We start from the raw sequence: 14,953 nt of genomic DNA, 5'->3' as shown, positions 1-14,953 counted from the left end.
CTATCTGTTGGGTATTGTGATTGTTATGTTAGATTTAAGTTTTTTTCCCACCAAAACCCCTATCTTCTTCCTTAGGCCCGTTATATTCAGTATTTAGTAATTAGAATTACCGCTATTCTGTAATGTCTTGAGTTTACAATACGGAGTATTGTGGTGGACGTTGAAGGTTATCTTTCCTTTATTTGTCCATATAAATCTCTTTTTCAGTGCATATATCGTAAACAGGATATTGGGCAGAAAACCTTTTTATCTATTGGTTTTTCCAATATCAGACATACATTATTAACATTTTTATAACAAATTGGATCTGTGCAGTTAATAATTACATTTTTAAAAAAATACTGTATATTTATACCTTATTGCAATAATTAAAGATACTAATTACATTTTTTCTTGCGTAAGATACTGTGAGATTGAATAATAGCAGTTTTTAAAATGGTAGGCTTTTTAAGGCTCTGTAGTTCAGGAAGAGATTTTATATGTCTTGGTAATCTGTTGTATAGTTTTGTTGTTGCATGATATACACCTTTTTGGCATAATGTGGTGTTACAATGATTAACATGTATGTCACTGACCTGGTACTGTAATCATGGACACTTTTGTTTTGAGGAAAAAGGTTTTCTTTTTCTCAGTATACTTTTTTGACATGCATGACTACTTCCAGTATATAAATGCAGGGAAGGGGTAGGAGCTTTAGGTCTTTAAAGAAAGGTTTGCATGGTTTTCTGCTGCTCACTTGTTTCATCATTCTTATAATTGCCGTTTGTTTCGCGAAAACTGTTATTGCCTGGTGTACATTTCCCCAGAAAATGATACCGTACCTCAGTAGTGAATGTACACGAGCAAAGTATACAACCCTAACTGTTTCTGCACTAGTATTGTTGCAAAGAATTCTTACTACATAGCTAATTTTTGCTAGTTTTGAACTTAGGGATGTGGTATGAGTGCTCCATTTAAGATTTTCCTGGATATGAATCCCAAGAAATTTAGTTTCATTGACAGCACTAATGTTTTGGTTATCTATACATATTACAGGTTGTGCCACATTTTTATTTTGGTTGGTGTGGAAATTCATTAGTACCGTTTTCTTTGGATTAACCAACTGTTTCTGGTAAACCATTCAGACACTCCTTTTGTGATATCTTTTGCAGATTCAGTAAGATTTTCTTCTTTATTCCTTTCAATCAATAGACTGGTGTCGTCTGCAAACAGTACTGGTTCAGAATCCCCAACGTGTGATGGGAAATCGTTAATATGCACACAAAAAAGAAAGGGACCTAAAATGGAGCTCTGTGGAACACCATGACTTAGTCCATGTGATTCTGGAAGGAGTACTTCGAGTTAATTTCCTTCCATGCACTTAATTTCAGTTACCTGAGAGTGATATTCCAAATATGATTTAATCCATTGATATGGCATGCCTCTTACACCATACCGTTCAAGCTTTCTCAGGAGCACAGAATGATAATCACACCAAAAGCTTTTGTTAGGATCAAGAATAAACCCGAGATATTTCTGTGGTTGTCCACTGCATTTAAGATATGGTTTATCAGATTGAAAGTGGCTGTTTCTATTGATCGCTGGTCTGAAGCCATGTTGACATTCAGAAGTAATTTTATTCTTATCAAAGAATGTAGTTAGTTTTGAAAGGAACACTTTTTCAATACTTTTTGAAAACCCTGACAGCAGAGACACAGGCCTATAGTTACCCACACATTCATGATCACCTTTCTTATAAAAGGGTCTTACTTTTGCCATTTTCAGTTGCTGTGGGAAGACACCACATGGTAAGGATGAATTGCATATGCCTAATAAAGGCGAAAGTATTGCTGTTATTTTTATAATATAATCTGGAATGTCATCAATACCAGTTGAATAATTACTCTTCAGTGAATTAATGGTATTTAGGAGCTCTGTCGGGCCTATTGGACTGAGGAACGTGGATATATTATTTATTTCAGTAGATGAAAGTTCTTTCCATGTTGTGTTAGGTGGATTACCAAATTTTTCCTTCACTAATTTTCTAGCAGCAGTTGTGTAATAAGAATTGAAACTATTTGCAACTGCCCTAGGGTCAGTGACATTCTTGCAATCATGTGATATCACAGTATTTTTGTGAGTTGTCTTCTTTCCCATAAGATCCTGCACAACTTTCCACATGGACTTAGTTTTATTGGATGACTTCGTAATATATTTGCAATGCCTTTCCACGTTCATTTAAACTATAACTAGAATATATTTCACATACACATATTTTCTTCCTTTACTGTCCCCTATCTTTCCATCATAATTAGTTTCCCATATATTTGTGTGTAAGTAGTCGTAGTACACTGAGGTGACGAAAGTCATGGGATATGCACATATACAGATGGCAGCAGTATCGCATACGCATGTGTAAAAGAGCGGTGGATTGGCGTAGCTATCACTTGTACTCAAGTGATTCATATGAAAAGGTTCATGATGTGGTTATGGCTGCATGACAGGAATTAATAGACTTTGAGCCCGGAGTGGTAGTTTGAGCTAGACACTTGGAACAGTGCATTTCTAAAAACGTTAGGGAATTCGATATTCCAAGACCCACAAGACGGTGCCGAGAACATCAATACTGCTCCGTTATTCAGTAATACTGATCAGTGATATTGGTTTTAGTACTTTATTTCCCATAGTTACCAAAACACAATTTGACAAGAATACAAGCAAACAGGTCTTGAAGACTGCTCTATGTACTTACCATTTATGATATGTCACATCACTTTGTGTTTTAACTTGTACCCAGCAAGCAAGTAGTCATGAAATTACACGATATGTCTATCCACACAGTGGAGGTAGGGGTATTAAGCAATGAGCACTGGATTTTCTTTGCAGATGTAAATGTTCAAATGGCAGAATATTTTGTTATTAGACCAAAGTTTCTAGTATAGCATTTGGCCATGTCGTGGCTTTCATATTGTGTATGATTCATTTCCAGACAGTAGGTCTTTCTTGTGAATGTTTTGCACACTGCCCATGTAAAGGAGTTGTGGGAGCTGGATCATGGGACATATCTTTGTTGTCTGGGCGTGTGTCAAGAAATGTGGCATTTTCATTGTGGAGTTTCATACTGTACAACATATGTTTAAATTGCTTATTTTGATTGATGAGATTGTGGAACAGAAGGGCCTTCTCCTTCATGACACTTGTAAAAAGAACTTGTATCATAAATGTAATATTGCCATGCTTGATGATTTGTCTGTGGATGATACAATGTCCCGTAGGAGCAGTCAGAGAGAGAAACAGTTCTTAGTGTGATGCCTACTGGGCTTTATGTATTGTAAAGATAATCAGTTGCTTATTGCTCATCACCTGATGCTATAGCAGAAAACTTGTATCTCTTTTTTTGTCATATGTGAAGTGAAATCAGATTTCTTCTCTGAACAATGGAAAGATTGAAATGAACTGCAAGTAGTTGAGATGTTAAGTAAATGACAGCCACATAAATAAGACTGAAATCATTGCTGAGTGAGATCTCATACAGCCCAGTTGGGCTGCGGTGCTGAGGCAAAATAACCAGCAGAACATGTAGTGCTCTCTGTCTCTCTCTCTCTCTGCTTAAAAATATTCTTTTGAAAATCGTACTGAAGTAAATAGCAAGTAATCATTATATTTATTGTGACAGTAAATTCAGTTGTTAATGTTTTTATCCCATATAATTAAGAATTCTCTTAAACATTTCTTTTCAATTAGCATGCCAGAGATAGCATAATCATTAAGAAAGCTTATTTTTTATGCTTTGGTGTGTACTAGTCTATAAGAAAATGTAGCAGACTCCATTGACCAGTCAGCAGATAGTGCAATACTTGGTGGCTAGAATTAGTTAAAATCTTGAGCGATGATAAATGTTTGGATTGATACAGTTTGTTTTCGGTGTTTATAATGCAACCATCACACAGAGCGAGGTGGCGCAGTGGTTAGCACACTGGACTCGCATTCGGGAGGACGACGGTTCAATCCCGTCTCCGGCCATCCTGATTTAGGTTTTCCGTGATTTCCCTAAATCGCTTCAGGCAAATGCCGGGATGGTTCCTTTGAAAGGGCACGGCCGATTTCCTTCCCCATCCTTCCCTCACCCGAGCTTGCGGTCCGTCTCTAATGACCTCGTTGTCGACGGGACGTTAAACACTAATCTCCTCCTCCTCCTCACCCCCCCCCCCCCCCCACAACCGTCATAATTTCCTTTATGAAATATGTAGCATAAGGGTGCATAACTAGGAAACACTGTATGAGGTGATATTAATAATATTCCCGTCTGTTTTAAGGGGAATTCATTTTCTAGCTGAATTTGTGTGTGATTTTGAATGCCCTACAATGTTTCATTACTTAAACTACCTCTCATTAAAGTAAATAATCACAATATGTAAAATTGCTGAGTGCTTGATTTAAAAACTGCACTGTCCTAACATAAAGTACATAAGAAGTATTTGTTGTACAAAACTTTGCCATAAGCTGGTATTACTGCAGGAACTATTGTCTCACACATCATTTTATGTCCCTTTTTAATGCAGATTGCAATTATTCATATTTTTATATCCCCTTCTTGGTAATTAGAATACAAATTCACCTGATAAGATTTATAAGCTGTATTGTTCTTTTGCTTCAATTGTTAGAAGTTCTGAAACACATTTTTGTCTTTTAGTGGCCATACTGTGATGGAGTGCACAAGTACTACAACAGAGAAACAGGAGACAACGTGGGACCTTTAGTCATCAAGCGCAAAGTATGAATTACCGGTACCAGTTCATTGGTGTAGGATACAAATGGATTAGGCTGCAGGGATTTTTGTTATTAGTTTTCTTTATATTTTTCTTTGGACAAACTAGAATGTCTTGCAGAAATAGTTCTACAATATAGACACAATTAAGAACACTTTTGTACCCTCATAACTATGTTTATGCTGTGAAACCAGAATTTATGTCATCATCTATTATGAACAATTTCAAGTTCCCCTTTATATTGTTAACTTGTTTTTAATAGCTATATATTGCATGCTTCAGTAGATTAAGAAACATGCATCATAGTGCTGCACACACAGTGGTATTGTTGTAAAAAGTGGCCAATTTCAGTTATGGAACACAGACAGTGCAATATACTTCTGTTATTAACACATTTATATGCTTGCATGGATCATACTATAAAACAAAGCAGTTCTCAGTTTGGAGGCTAGTTTTAATGCATTCTTGCTTTATTATGCTTTGTCCTATGGAGTTAATATACCGTTGGATTCCTGTGACATGAGAGCTGGTTGACCAATTCAGTTAGGTTGGGAGGTGGTGTGGAGAGAACTTCAGTTTGACATGTAATGTGTCATGTGAGAGAAGTTGATGAGTAGGCGCAAAAAGTATTGGAGGTGAACTTCATGTAGGTAGCTACTTTCTTATATGTTGACACTTTTATTGTCTCTTATTTTTAATACTGGTGAATGGTGATCTGTGGGCTTCCTGTTCTGCAGTTGGATGAGTCTTGAGATTTGAAAACATCCATATCAATAAGTCTGGATGAAACACATTAGTAAATACAGGTAAAAAGTTACACATTTAGAGTTATTGAGAAATGCAACAGCAGAAAAGTATAACCAGAAATTGAGACTTCCAAGTATTTGTTCACAGGGAGATATGATAAGGGGAGCACAGAGCTACAAGAGATGGTAATGTGTAACTAGAAGAGAGAAATTGTAAAAAATTTAAAGTTAAGAGCAAATGACTCTTAAAAGGGGACAAAAGTCTGACTCCAGATATCAATAGAATATGTTTAGTTCTGAGAAAATAATAAAAAAAATAAGAGAAGACAGTTGGCAGTTCATTAGGCTGATGAGATAGGAAAGAGAGTGAGTGTGAAAACCACAGGCACAAAGAGTACAAATTGTATATGACAGATGAGGAAAGAGGAGAAAAGCAGACAAAAGAAAATGTAAAGAAACAGAAGCAGACAGCACTCGGCAAATAGGGTGTAGTTAAAGAAATTGTGTCTAAGACAAAAATAATTTCACATTGATAGATCTCATAACACTGGGTTCTGAATAATTTTCTCCTTTCTATTAAACCTTTGTTTCCATCTCTGCTCCTTTCTCCCTATCCTTTCCCTTTCCATATTGTTAAGAAAGAAAATTGTTATTCCTTATGTTCATATTCCTTCTTTTGTTATTCTGCACTGTATTTCACTAAATACAATGTTTCAACTGTTTTTTCTAGTTTGAAATCAAGGTGCTAAAAGGAATTTCCTCAAGTATGGATGTTTTTGTCAAGTGCCTTACTAAATGTCATAGCCATTCATTTTCTGTATTGGTATGTGTGTAACTGTAAAAAGAGATGTTATACATTGATCATCATAATACCAATGTTTTACATTCCAAATGAATATTTACTACTTACATCATTGTTTAAAGGGAAAACTTTGCATTTATTTGAGGCATTGAAACTATTTGTATCAGAAATCTTGAAATTCTAATATTTAATAAAAGACAATTTTGTATGAAAATTGTACATACACGCTTTATGTTAAACATGAAAAAGCCAAAGGGTTTTGCAACTTTTATTTGTAATTTAATATGTACATGACTTTAACTTAAATAGCACTATATTTCAGTTCATCACAGAACACACACATTCACACGTAAGTATCACAGATATGCTGGGACATTGAAGAACCTGCATGCAGGATCACATCATCAACAGGTTTATTTCTTGTTAAGTGACTTCTGTGTGTTGTCACAACTGAAACAACATGAAACACAAGTAATTAGTGTTGTCAGAAGCTTGAAATTAAATCTCATCTTGTATAAGTTCACAACTATATTGAACAGAGGAAAATATGCTGGTCATAAAAAACAAGTTTATTTTATTTTATTTTTCAAGCTAGTAGTTTCGTGTTCATTTGAGGAAAAAAGCTTGTATATATTGAGTAAACTTGTTTTGCTCAATAAGGATATTTTTCCTCTCTTCAAAGTTATCACATGTCTTAGCTAACTGAAGGCAAGAATACCACTTAAACCACTACAAAAACAGTAAACAATAAATGCAGACAAACAAATCACATGTTATCTTCACCTAAGAAAATGACTACAGTAATTATGATAAACAGCATAAATAAAATTAATAATAAAAGCAAAGTTGTGACTGAAGAATAAATCATAATGCATAGAGTGATTAGCTATCTACTCTTAAGTGCTGACATATTATTAACTTTATGAATACAGGTGCTGAATAGAAAATTTATGCAAGAATTCACAATTTTTTAGCAGTTCATCAACTGTGTAAAGAACCTACAAAATTACTGAGAACTACCGTTTATCCTGTCATATAGTCCAGTGAAGACAATGTAAACAATGGTGTAAGGGAAGACAACATTCAGTGTGCAGAAAGCACTGAGCAATAGAAAACATGTAAAATAGATGTGGATTATGGTAGTTTGTGTGTCAACCAAGCATACACCTACAGCACATCCACACTGATCTTGTGTGCCATCGAAGGAGAGTGGTGACCTCAGCTGTGGTTAGTATAGAAAGCTGCACGTCACACGACATTTACATTTATAAGAGGACCAAGCGAACTGATTGTGAGCTGGATTTGTTGAGAGGGGTAGGGAAGAGGGGGAATGCTGTATGTACAGTAGTAAGCAGTTTTTCTGCGATTGTGCTGAAGGCCTATTTGAAGCATTAATAGGCACTTCTCATTTGCAACTACACCTTCAAATGCCATCTCACCTCACATTCTTAATGCTAACTAAACTCCCACAAAGAGGCAACTTCTTACCTCATAGTACCACTGTGGACCATAAAAGCTGTGTCTTCCATGGCACTGGGTACAATTTTTCATCACAACTGATTCCTACACCTCCCAAAGTATTATTCCATCATTCACCAAGCATCTGGTCATGCTGATTTCTCTCTTTTTCTCAATCCCTAGTCTACCTGGCATCCACCTACCTGAGCCCACTTTCAAGTTCCTGCTCTTGCAGTCATCCAATTCTTTTGCTACATCTCCTTTCATTAACTTCATATTTTTCTTTAATTGATCTATTTTTTTCTCTCACATCACACATATCCCTGTGCTGCTTCTTGGAGGGCTGCTTCACTCACTATGAGCTCTTCCCACCTCCCAAACCATTTTCCATCTACAATACTTAATCTGCAGTGCCCCATTTTCCTTTTACATTGCTATCTGCCAAGCACATTATGGCGTGGGCACCTGCCACTATAACCTTCCTTTCCTGTGAGAGCTCAGACCTGCACCTACTTGCACATGCGTATTTCCTAATCATCTCTTCTGTAGTCCATCTGGACCAGGTAAGATCAGTACATGCTAAGAAGACACAGAGAGAGAACAAGGTGAGGGATAGGGGCCAAGTGTGTGCACATTCATGTGTATGTGGGAATGGGGAGTGGGATCTGCACTCATCAATATTCTAAATTACACAAGTTATGACAGTGTTCCTCATATTGTCTCTTTTTCAGTTCAGAAATCCTACAAACAAATTTTGAAGCTAGATCACAAGGGAAATTTCTCAGTTTGTTTCAGAGAAGTAACTGTCACGTGTTACTATGCTTCATTCTCCACAGGAGAGCAGCAGAACAAGTGCCTGGAGTTAACCTGGAATTTGGTACCTGCTGTATATGAAACTAGAATTATTTTCTAACAGTAATTAATCACAGTTCATATCTAGTTGCTTCAATAAACAACTGCTCAATATGTTTTCTAACAAAAATTTTGATGCTAAAGAGCTAATAACAGCTTGGACTTTACCTTGAGATTCCCCTGTCAACCCCCCGTGGCCAAAAACGCTCTTGCAGTTCATACATTGGCATCTAGAGAGAGAGAGACAGTTATTGAAGCAGCTATTCATAACTGAAATGGTGTTTTGTATGTACCTCACAAGGGGGCACATGGGATGTCAAGCTTAATTTTATTTTTGACAGAAAGCATTTATATTTTTCATAACTCTGTTTTCAAGTAGTTACTTATAGTTTTTAAATGAAAAGTTTCTTTTTTATTCTATTTATTGTAGTGGGTATCTATGTAGAGGTTTTGCGTATAGGAGTAAACTGATTAAAACTAAGAGCTTAGCGCTTTTTTTGTGCCAATATAGGCTGTTCGTTTAGAAGTTGCACTTTATTCTTTGCACTGTTGGATAGACTACATGTCTTCCAGACATGTGGTCTACAAATTGGTAACTGCTGTAAACTGATTACTGTGCAGTATATCTTTTTTCTTAGATTTTTAATAGAAACACATGATTAATTCTGCTGCAAAAGTTTGAAGAATGAGAAATCAGTTTCATACCACCAGTATACTAAAAAGCTAAAAATACTAGGTAAGTCCATTTCAAGTAATTTCAAAGCAGAATGTTTATGTGGAAAAGTAGGTTAATCCTGCTATTGCCCACTATGGCAAAGAGTTCTCTTTTGTTTCGGTAAGTTTTGTAACAGCAAAGCAGAATTATTGTTTCGAAAGTTATGCCACATCTTTCAACACTTCAAGACATTCCAGTGCCCATTTCAGATACCGTACTGTTCCTTACTCTTGGTTATTTCTATCTATCATACCTTTACCTACTCCTCTTAACATCTGTACTTAATAAATACTGAACAGAGAACTTTGTTTTTACTGACAGAGTATTAATTTTCGTTATCCCATACAGACTGGTGCAGGTAGCTGAGCATGTAAAACTGACCACTTCTGGGACATGGCGAGACACACTGACCGCAGATCATATCCACCTTACCAATTAATGACGGGGGCCAGTGTGCCAGCCAGCCTGGATATGATTTTTAGGTGGTTTTCCACCTAGGGAGATACTGGACTTGGTTCCCACGTTCCACCTCACTTACACGGTGTGCAAGTGCTTTGAAAAATGGCATAACATTTGACCAGTGACATACACTGACACAGACAAAAGGGGGCATATGCATTCCTCCATGAGGGAGAAGTGGGGGGAGGGGGGGGGGGGGGCGGGCTGGCAGTAATTTTAAAATGCCTTTGGGAGTGGCTGCCCCATGACATTAATAGCCCTTATACAGGTATGTTTCTCCACAAAGTTGGAGAAGTACCATACTAGTCCCAACCTAGCATTTCCAGGATAGAGGGCACCAGAATGGATGAGTGGATCCCACACAAGCCCCAGATATCCATTGTCACACTACTGAGTCCCAATGTACCGTCTAAATCCTTTCTAACATAACTGTCTGCACACATTTTACGAGAACTATCATTCCGTATTTGTCTTGAAAACACTTACCTCAAAATTATTTGCATTGCTGAAATCATCATCTTCATTTATTAGGAGCTGTCTGTTTCCATAACGTTTCCTGAAATTGAAAGAGGGCAATGTAGATATTGAGTAACAGAGTATTCTTATTTTCGAAAAAGTATTCTGCTACCTTTTCTTTTAAGCTGGTAACCATTGAAATTGGCAGTCCTTTGCACAAATACTTAGTACTAAAATTTTGTAATTTCTGTACTTATCAGTATTAAGAACAGATTTGTAAAAAGTTTGGAATAATTGAAATGAAGATCAAGGAACTCAAGAGCCAAAGAAAAGTAAAAGGCAAGTGCAGCTCTAAGAGTTTAGAAACAATGTGGTAGAGTTATATTAGAATCCACTGTTCATCATAAACTACTTCTAATGGGAAAACAAGGAAAAACCTATCCAGAACCTAAATATTTAGAAATGAAATAAACACAAATGAAAGAAAACCCTCTTGTTGCCATGAGAGTTTGTATTTGGGTGTCTGTTTGTTTGTATGTGTGTTTGCTAGAAAAAGAGCAAGAGCTTGAAAGCTAGTGTGAATGCTGTTGCCTATTAGGTGTTCCTTTGCTCTAAACATCGGTTCACTCTAGGTGAGTGGTTGCCTTTCCCTTATTTTTTGTATAAAAGCCATGAACTAAAGGAGACTTTAATATAAAATAATGATTTTACTGCTTGTTTTGAAATTCCATGATGTAGCAGTTGTGACAGTGCTACTCTACTGTAAATTATGAAGTATAATTCTTGTAGAGTAACCTATTTTTATAGAATGCTTATGAATTGTATTACGAGTTACTTACGAACCACTGATATGTTAATATTATTTTACTGTGATATGGTCACTGTAAGCATCCTAAATAATTAGCTTGTCACGTTGGGTTGACAAATTGTTGTATCTCTGGAAGTCTGGAAACAGTTCAGAGGTAGATCAACACTGCAAAGCTTTACAATTTCCACCCTCTAATAGTCTGGTGGCTGTGGAATAAGATCAAGTTGATATAAAATGCCTCATGGAGGCAACAGTGAAGCTTGCTCATAGACATGCTCAAAGCCTAAGGATGGATGTGATTAGTTTTGGGATAACCAACAGCAAGTGCAGCTCTCACAAAAAAAAAAAGTGTTTAGCAACGGTCTGTTCACATATGAACTGGGCCATTAGGAGTGACAATTCTGCTTATCTGTCTCTACCCACATATTTTTCAAATCTTTTTGAAGCATACAGCAGTGTTTCTTTCTGTTCCAGTTACATATGAATTTGGGAAGAATAACTGTTTAAATACCTCTGTGCACACTGTAAGTAGTCTAATTTTGTATTTATGGTTCCTACAGGAGAGATACATAGGGCTCCGAAGAATACCTCTAGACTCTTATCTTAATAATGGTTTCTGAATTTTTGTAAGCAGCTTTTGCAGCACAATTTGCATCTTCAAGAGTCTACCAATTCAAGTTTTTCAACATTCTCCCATGAATCCAACAAACCTTTATATACGTTCAGTATCCCCTGTTAGGCCTATCTGTTATCAGTCTCACACAACTGAGCAATATTCTAAGATGTGATGACGCACAACTGATTTGTAAGGAGTCTCGTTTGTGAACTGACTGTGTTTTCCCAGTTTCCTGTAGACAATCAGCCATGATGTATACTAATCTGGGAAAATCAGGCATGTCAAATGAGATATCACTGAATGAAGCTGCAACTCTGATCTGTTTGGGTGCCATCTCCGGTAAAAGAGATCTGTGTGCTCTGAAACAAGATAATGACTGCTCCAGTGTGTAAATATATCATTGACCACAAAATAATATTTGTCCTTGCAGAGTACATCTGTGTTTCCAGTTCCTTAAGGACCACAATAATTAGAGTTTTCTACCTTAATCCTATTGGGCTTGTGTTTGATATTCCATGAGTGGCACCAGAGTTTGGCATACAAATATAATAATCTGTTATGAATGTATTACTCTCTTGAGCAACCAAATTCTTATTAAAGCTTAGTTTGAATCTTAATACTGCATTTTTATATTTCATTCTGTGTATGTTAGCTCATAAGACATCTTTCCTCTGAAATATAGTGTTCAGTCTCAGTATTTATTTTGTTGTAAAATTTCCATTTGTTCCTACATCTATGAAGGGCAAAATACATATAACAGAGATTACTTCAGAGTTCCTAGAACATGAAGTTTCCAGTGGATATGTTACAATGACTTCTAGCAGATGCTTCATGAACTCACATAAGAATCCCTGGAAGGAAGATGACATGCTTTTCATGAAAAAACACTACTGAGAATATTTAGAGAACCAGCATTTGTGGCTGACTACAAAATGATTTTACTGCCGCCAACTGGAATATTGTCAAATAAGCTTTCACAAAACCCAAAGAAATTGTGGTGGTATGTAAGGACTGTTAGTGGTACCAAAGATAGCGTCCAGGCCCTAGTGAATGAGACAGGAACTGAAATTGTGGGTAGCAAAGCAAAAGCTGACATGCTTAACTCCATTTTCAAATATTCCTTTACAAGGGGAAACCCAGGAGAATTGCTCCAATTTAATCCTCATACTCTGAAAATATGAATGAAATAAGTATTAGTGGCAGTTATTTTGAGAAGCAGCTGAAATCCTTAAAACTGAAAAGAGCTCCGGGGCCAGATAGATTCCCTGCCAGATTGTATTCTGACTGTGTGACTGAGTTAACCCCTTTTTTAACCATAGTCTGTAGTAGACCCTTGAACAAAAAACCATGCCCAGTTCTTGGAAAAAAGCATAGTTCATGCCCGTCTACAAGAAGGGTAGTAGAAGTGTCCACAAAACTAGCGTCCAAGAACAGAATTACCTCCTCAATGCCAACCAGCATGGATTCGGAAAACAATGAACATGTGAAACCCAACTTACACTTTTCTCACATGACGTACTGAAAGCTTTGGATCAAGGCAGTCAGGTACATGCATTCTTTTTTTTATTTCTGAAAAGCATTTGACTCACTACCACACCTACACTTATTGTCAAAAGTATGATCGTATGGGGTACCAAGTGAAATTCGTGACTGAACTGAGGACGTTTTTGGTAGGGAGTATGTAGCATGTTATTTTGGATGGAGAGTCATTGACAGGTTTACTCTAGGGAAGTGTATTGGGACCTTTGCTGTTCCTGTTGTATGTTAATGACCTTGTGGGCAATATTAATATAACCTCAGATGCTTTGCAGATAATGCAGTTATGTATAAAGTTAATCTGAAAGAAGCCACATAAATATTCAGTCAAAATGGCCCTGAGCACTATGGGACTTGACATCTGAGGTCATCATTCCCTTGACTTAGAACTACTTCAACCTAAGTAACCTAAGGACATCACACACATCCATGCCCGATGCAGGATTCAACCCTGCGACCATAGCAGCAGCGTGGTTCTGGACTGGAGCGCCTAGAACCGCTCGGCCACAACGGCCGACAATATTCAGTCAGATCTGATGATTTCCAAGTGGTGTGAAGATGGGTAACTTGCTTTAAATGTTCAGAAATTAAAACTGTGCACTTCACACAACAAAAAAGCATAGTATTCTATGACTATAATATCAATGAGTCACTGTTGGGATCAGCCAACTCATACAAATACCTGGACTTAACACTTTGTAGGGATATGAAATGGAATGTTTGCATAGGCTCAGTCATGGGTAAAGCAGGTGGTAGACTTCAGATTATTGGTAGAATAGTGGGGAAGTGCAATCGGTCTACAAAGGAAATTGCTTACAACTGACTGGTTCTAGAATATTGCTCAAGTGTGTGAGGCCTGTAACGCGTAGGACTAACGGGATATTGAAGCTATACAGAGAAGGGCAGCATAAATGGTTGCAGATTTGTTTCATTCATGGCAGAGTGTCAGATACTGAAGGAAAAGAACTGGAAGACCCTTGAAGATAGATGTAAACTATCGTGAGAAAGTCTGTTAACAAAGTTTCAGGAATGGGTTTTAAATGATGACTCAAGGAATATACAACAACCCCTATATATCTTTCACATAGGGATTGTTGAGATAAGATTAGAATAATTACTGCATGCACGGAGGCATTCAAATAACTATTCTTCCCATACTCCATACGTGAATGGAATGGATAGAAACCCTAATAACAGGTACAATGAGATACACTCCCTACCATGTGCTTCACTGTGATTTGCAGAGTATAGATGTTGACGTAGATGTAAGACAAATTAGGGCTTCTATGGTGGCATATAGACAACTGTTTCTTGCTTGCACCATTTGTGAGTGAAACAGGAAGGGGAATGAGTCATAGTGGTATATGATGCACTGTAGGGTGGCTTGCAGAGTGTGTATTTAGATGTAGATGAACTAGCTTTAACCAAGGAGTTCAAAGCGCTTGTCTGGCATTCATGAGGAGCATGTTCCAAATCCCTATCTGACCAGTCGACATGTAGGTTTCTCGTGGGATCTCCGCACCACTTTTGGTAAATGCTGGGATGGTTTCTTTGAAAAGAACAGGTCCTGTTTACTACCCTGTCTGTATCAAGATCCTGATACATTATACCATATTCTTACTTCCTTTTTAGTTAAATCACAGCTGGAGCTCAGCACAGATCCTGCTATTTTCAGTACTTGTTGATATGGATTCTGCAGGTGTATCTGCAATAATAATTTCTTTGTGGACAAAAATTAAAGGATAGTAGCAATATCG

General features: G+C 37.0%; 2 protein-coding genes across 3 annotated transcripts in view; one reads left to right on the top strand and one right to left on the bottom strand.

Annotated features, from left to right (window-relative positions):
- LOC124781173 (CDGSH iron-sulfur domain-containing protein 2 homolog) overlaps positions 1-5,873 on the top strand; it is an 83,240-nt gene extending 77,367 nt beyond the window's left edge. The window contains exon 4 of the mRNA XM_047253838.1: positions 4,673-5,873. Coding sequence (XP_047109794.1) covers positions 4,673-4,759 — 87 coding nt within the window. The 3' untranslated portion in view covers positions 4,760-5,873. The remainder of the gene's footprint in view (positions 1-4,672) is intronic.
- A 586-nt stretch (positions 5,874-6,459) lies between these two features.
- The window catches only part of LOC124781147, a 179,746-nt gene continuing 171,252 nt past the window's right edge, over positions 6,460-14,953 (bottom strand). Inside the window, exons 3-5 of one of the 2 annotated variants that reach the window (XM_047253834.1) lie at positions 10,267-10,336; positions 8,775-8,836; positions 6,460-6,746 (exon numbers count right to left, since the gene is read on the bottom strand). In XM_047253834.1, coding sequence (XP_047109790.1) covers positions 6,710-6,746; positions 8,775-8,836; positions 10,267-10,336 — 169 coding nt within the window. In that variant the 3' untranslated portion in view covers positions 6,460-6,709. The remainder of the gene's footprint in view (positions 6,747-8,774; positions 8,837-10,266; positions 10,337-14,953) is intronic. The other variant, XM_047253835.1, reaches the window with a different exon arrangement.

This window comes from Schistocerca piceifrons, chromosome 1 (assembly GCF_021461385.2).
Source record: "Schistocerca piceifrons isolate TAMUIC-IGC-003096 chromosome 1, iqSchPice1.1, whole genome shotgun sequence".
NCBI lineage: Eukaryota > Metazoa > Arthropoda > Insecta > Orthoptera > Acrididae > Schistocerca > Schistocerca piceifrons.
This window is presented reverse-complemented; position numbering and strand designations above follow the sequence as displayed.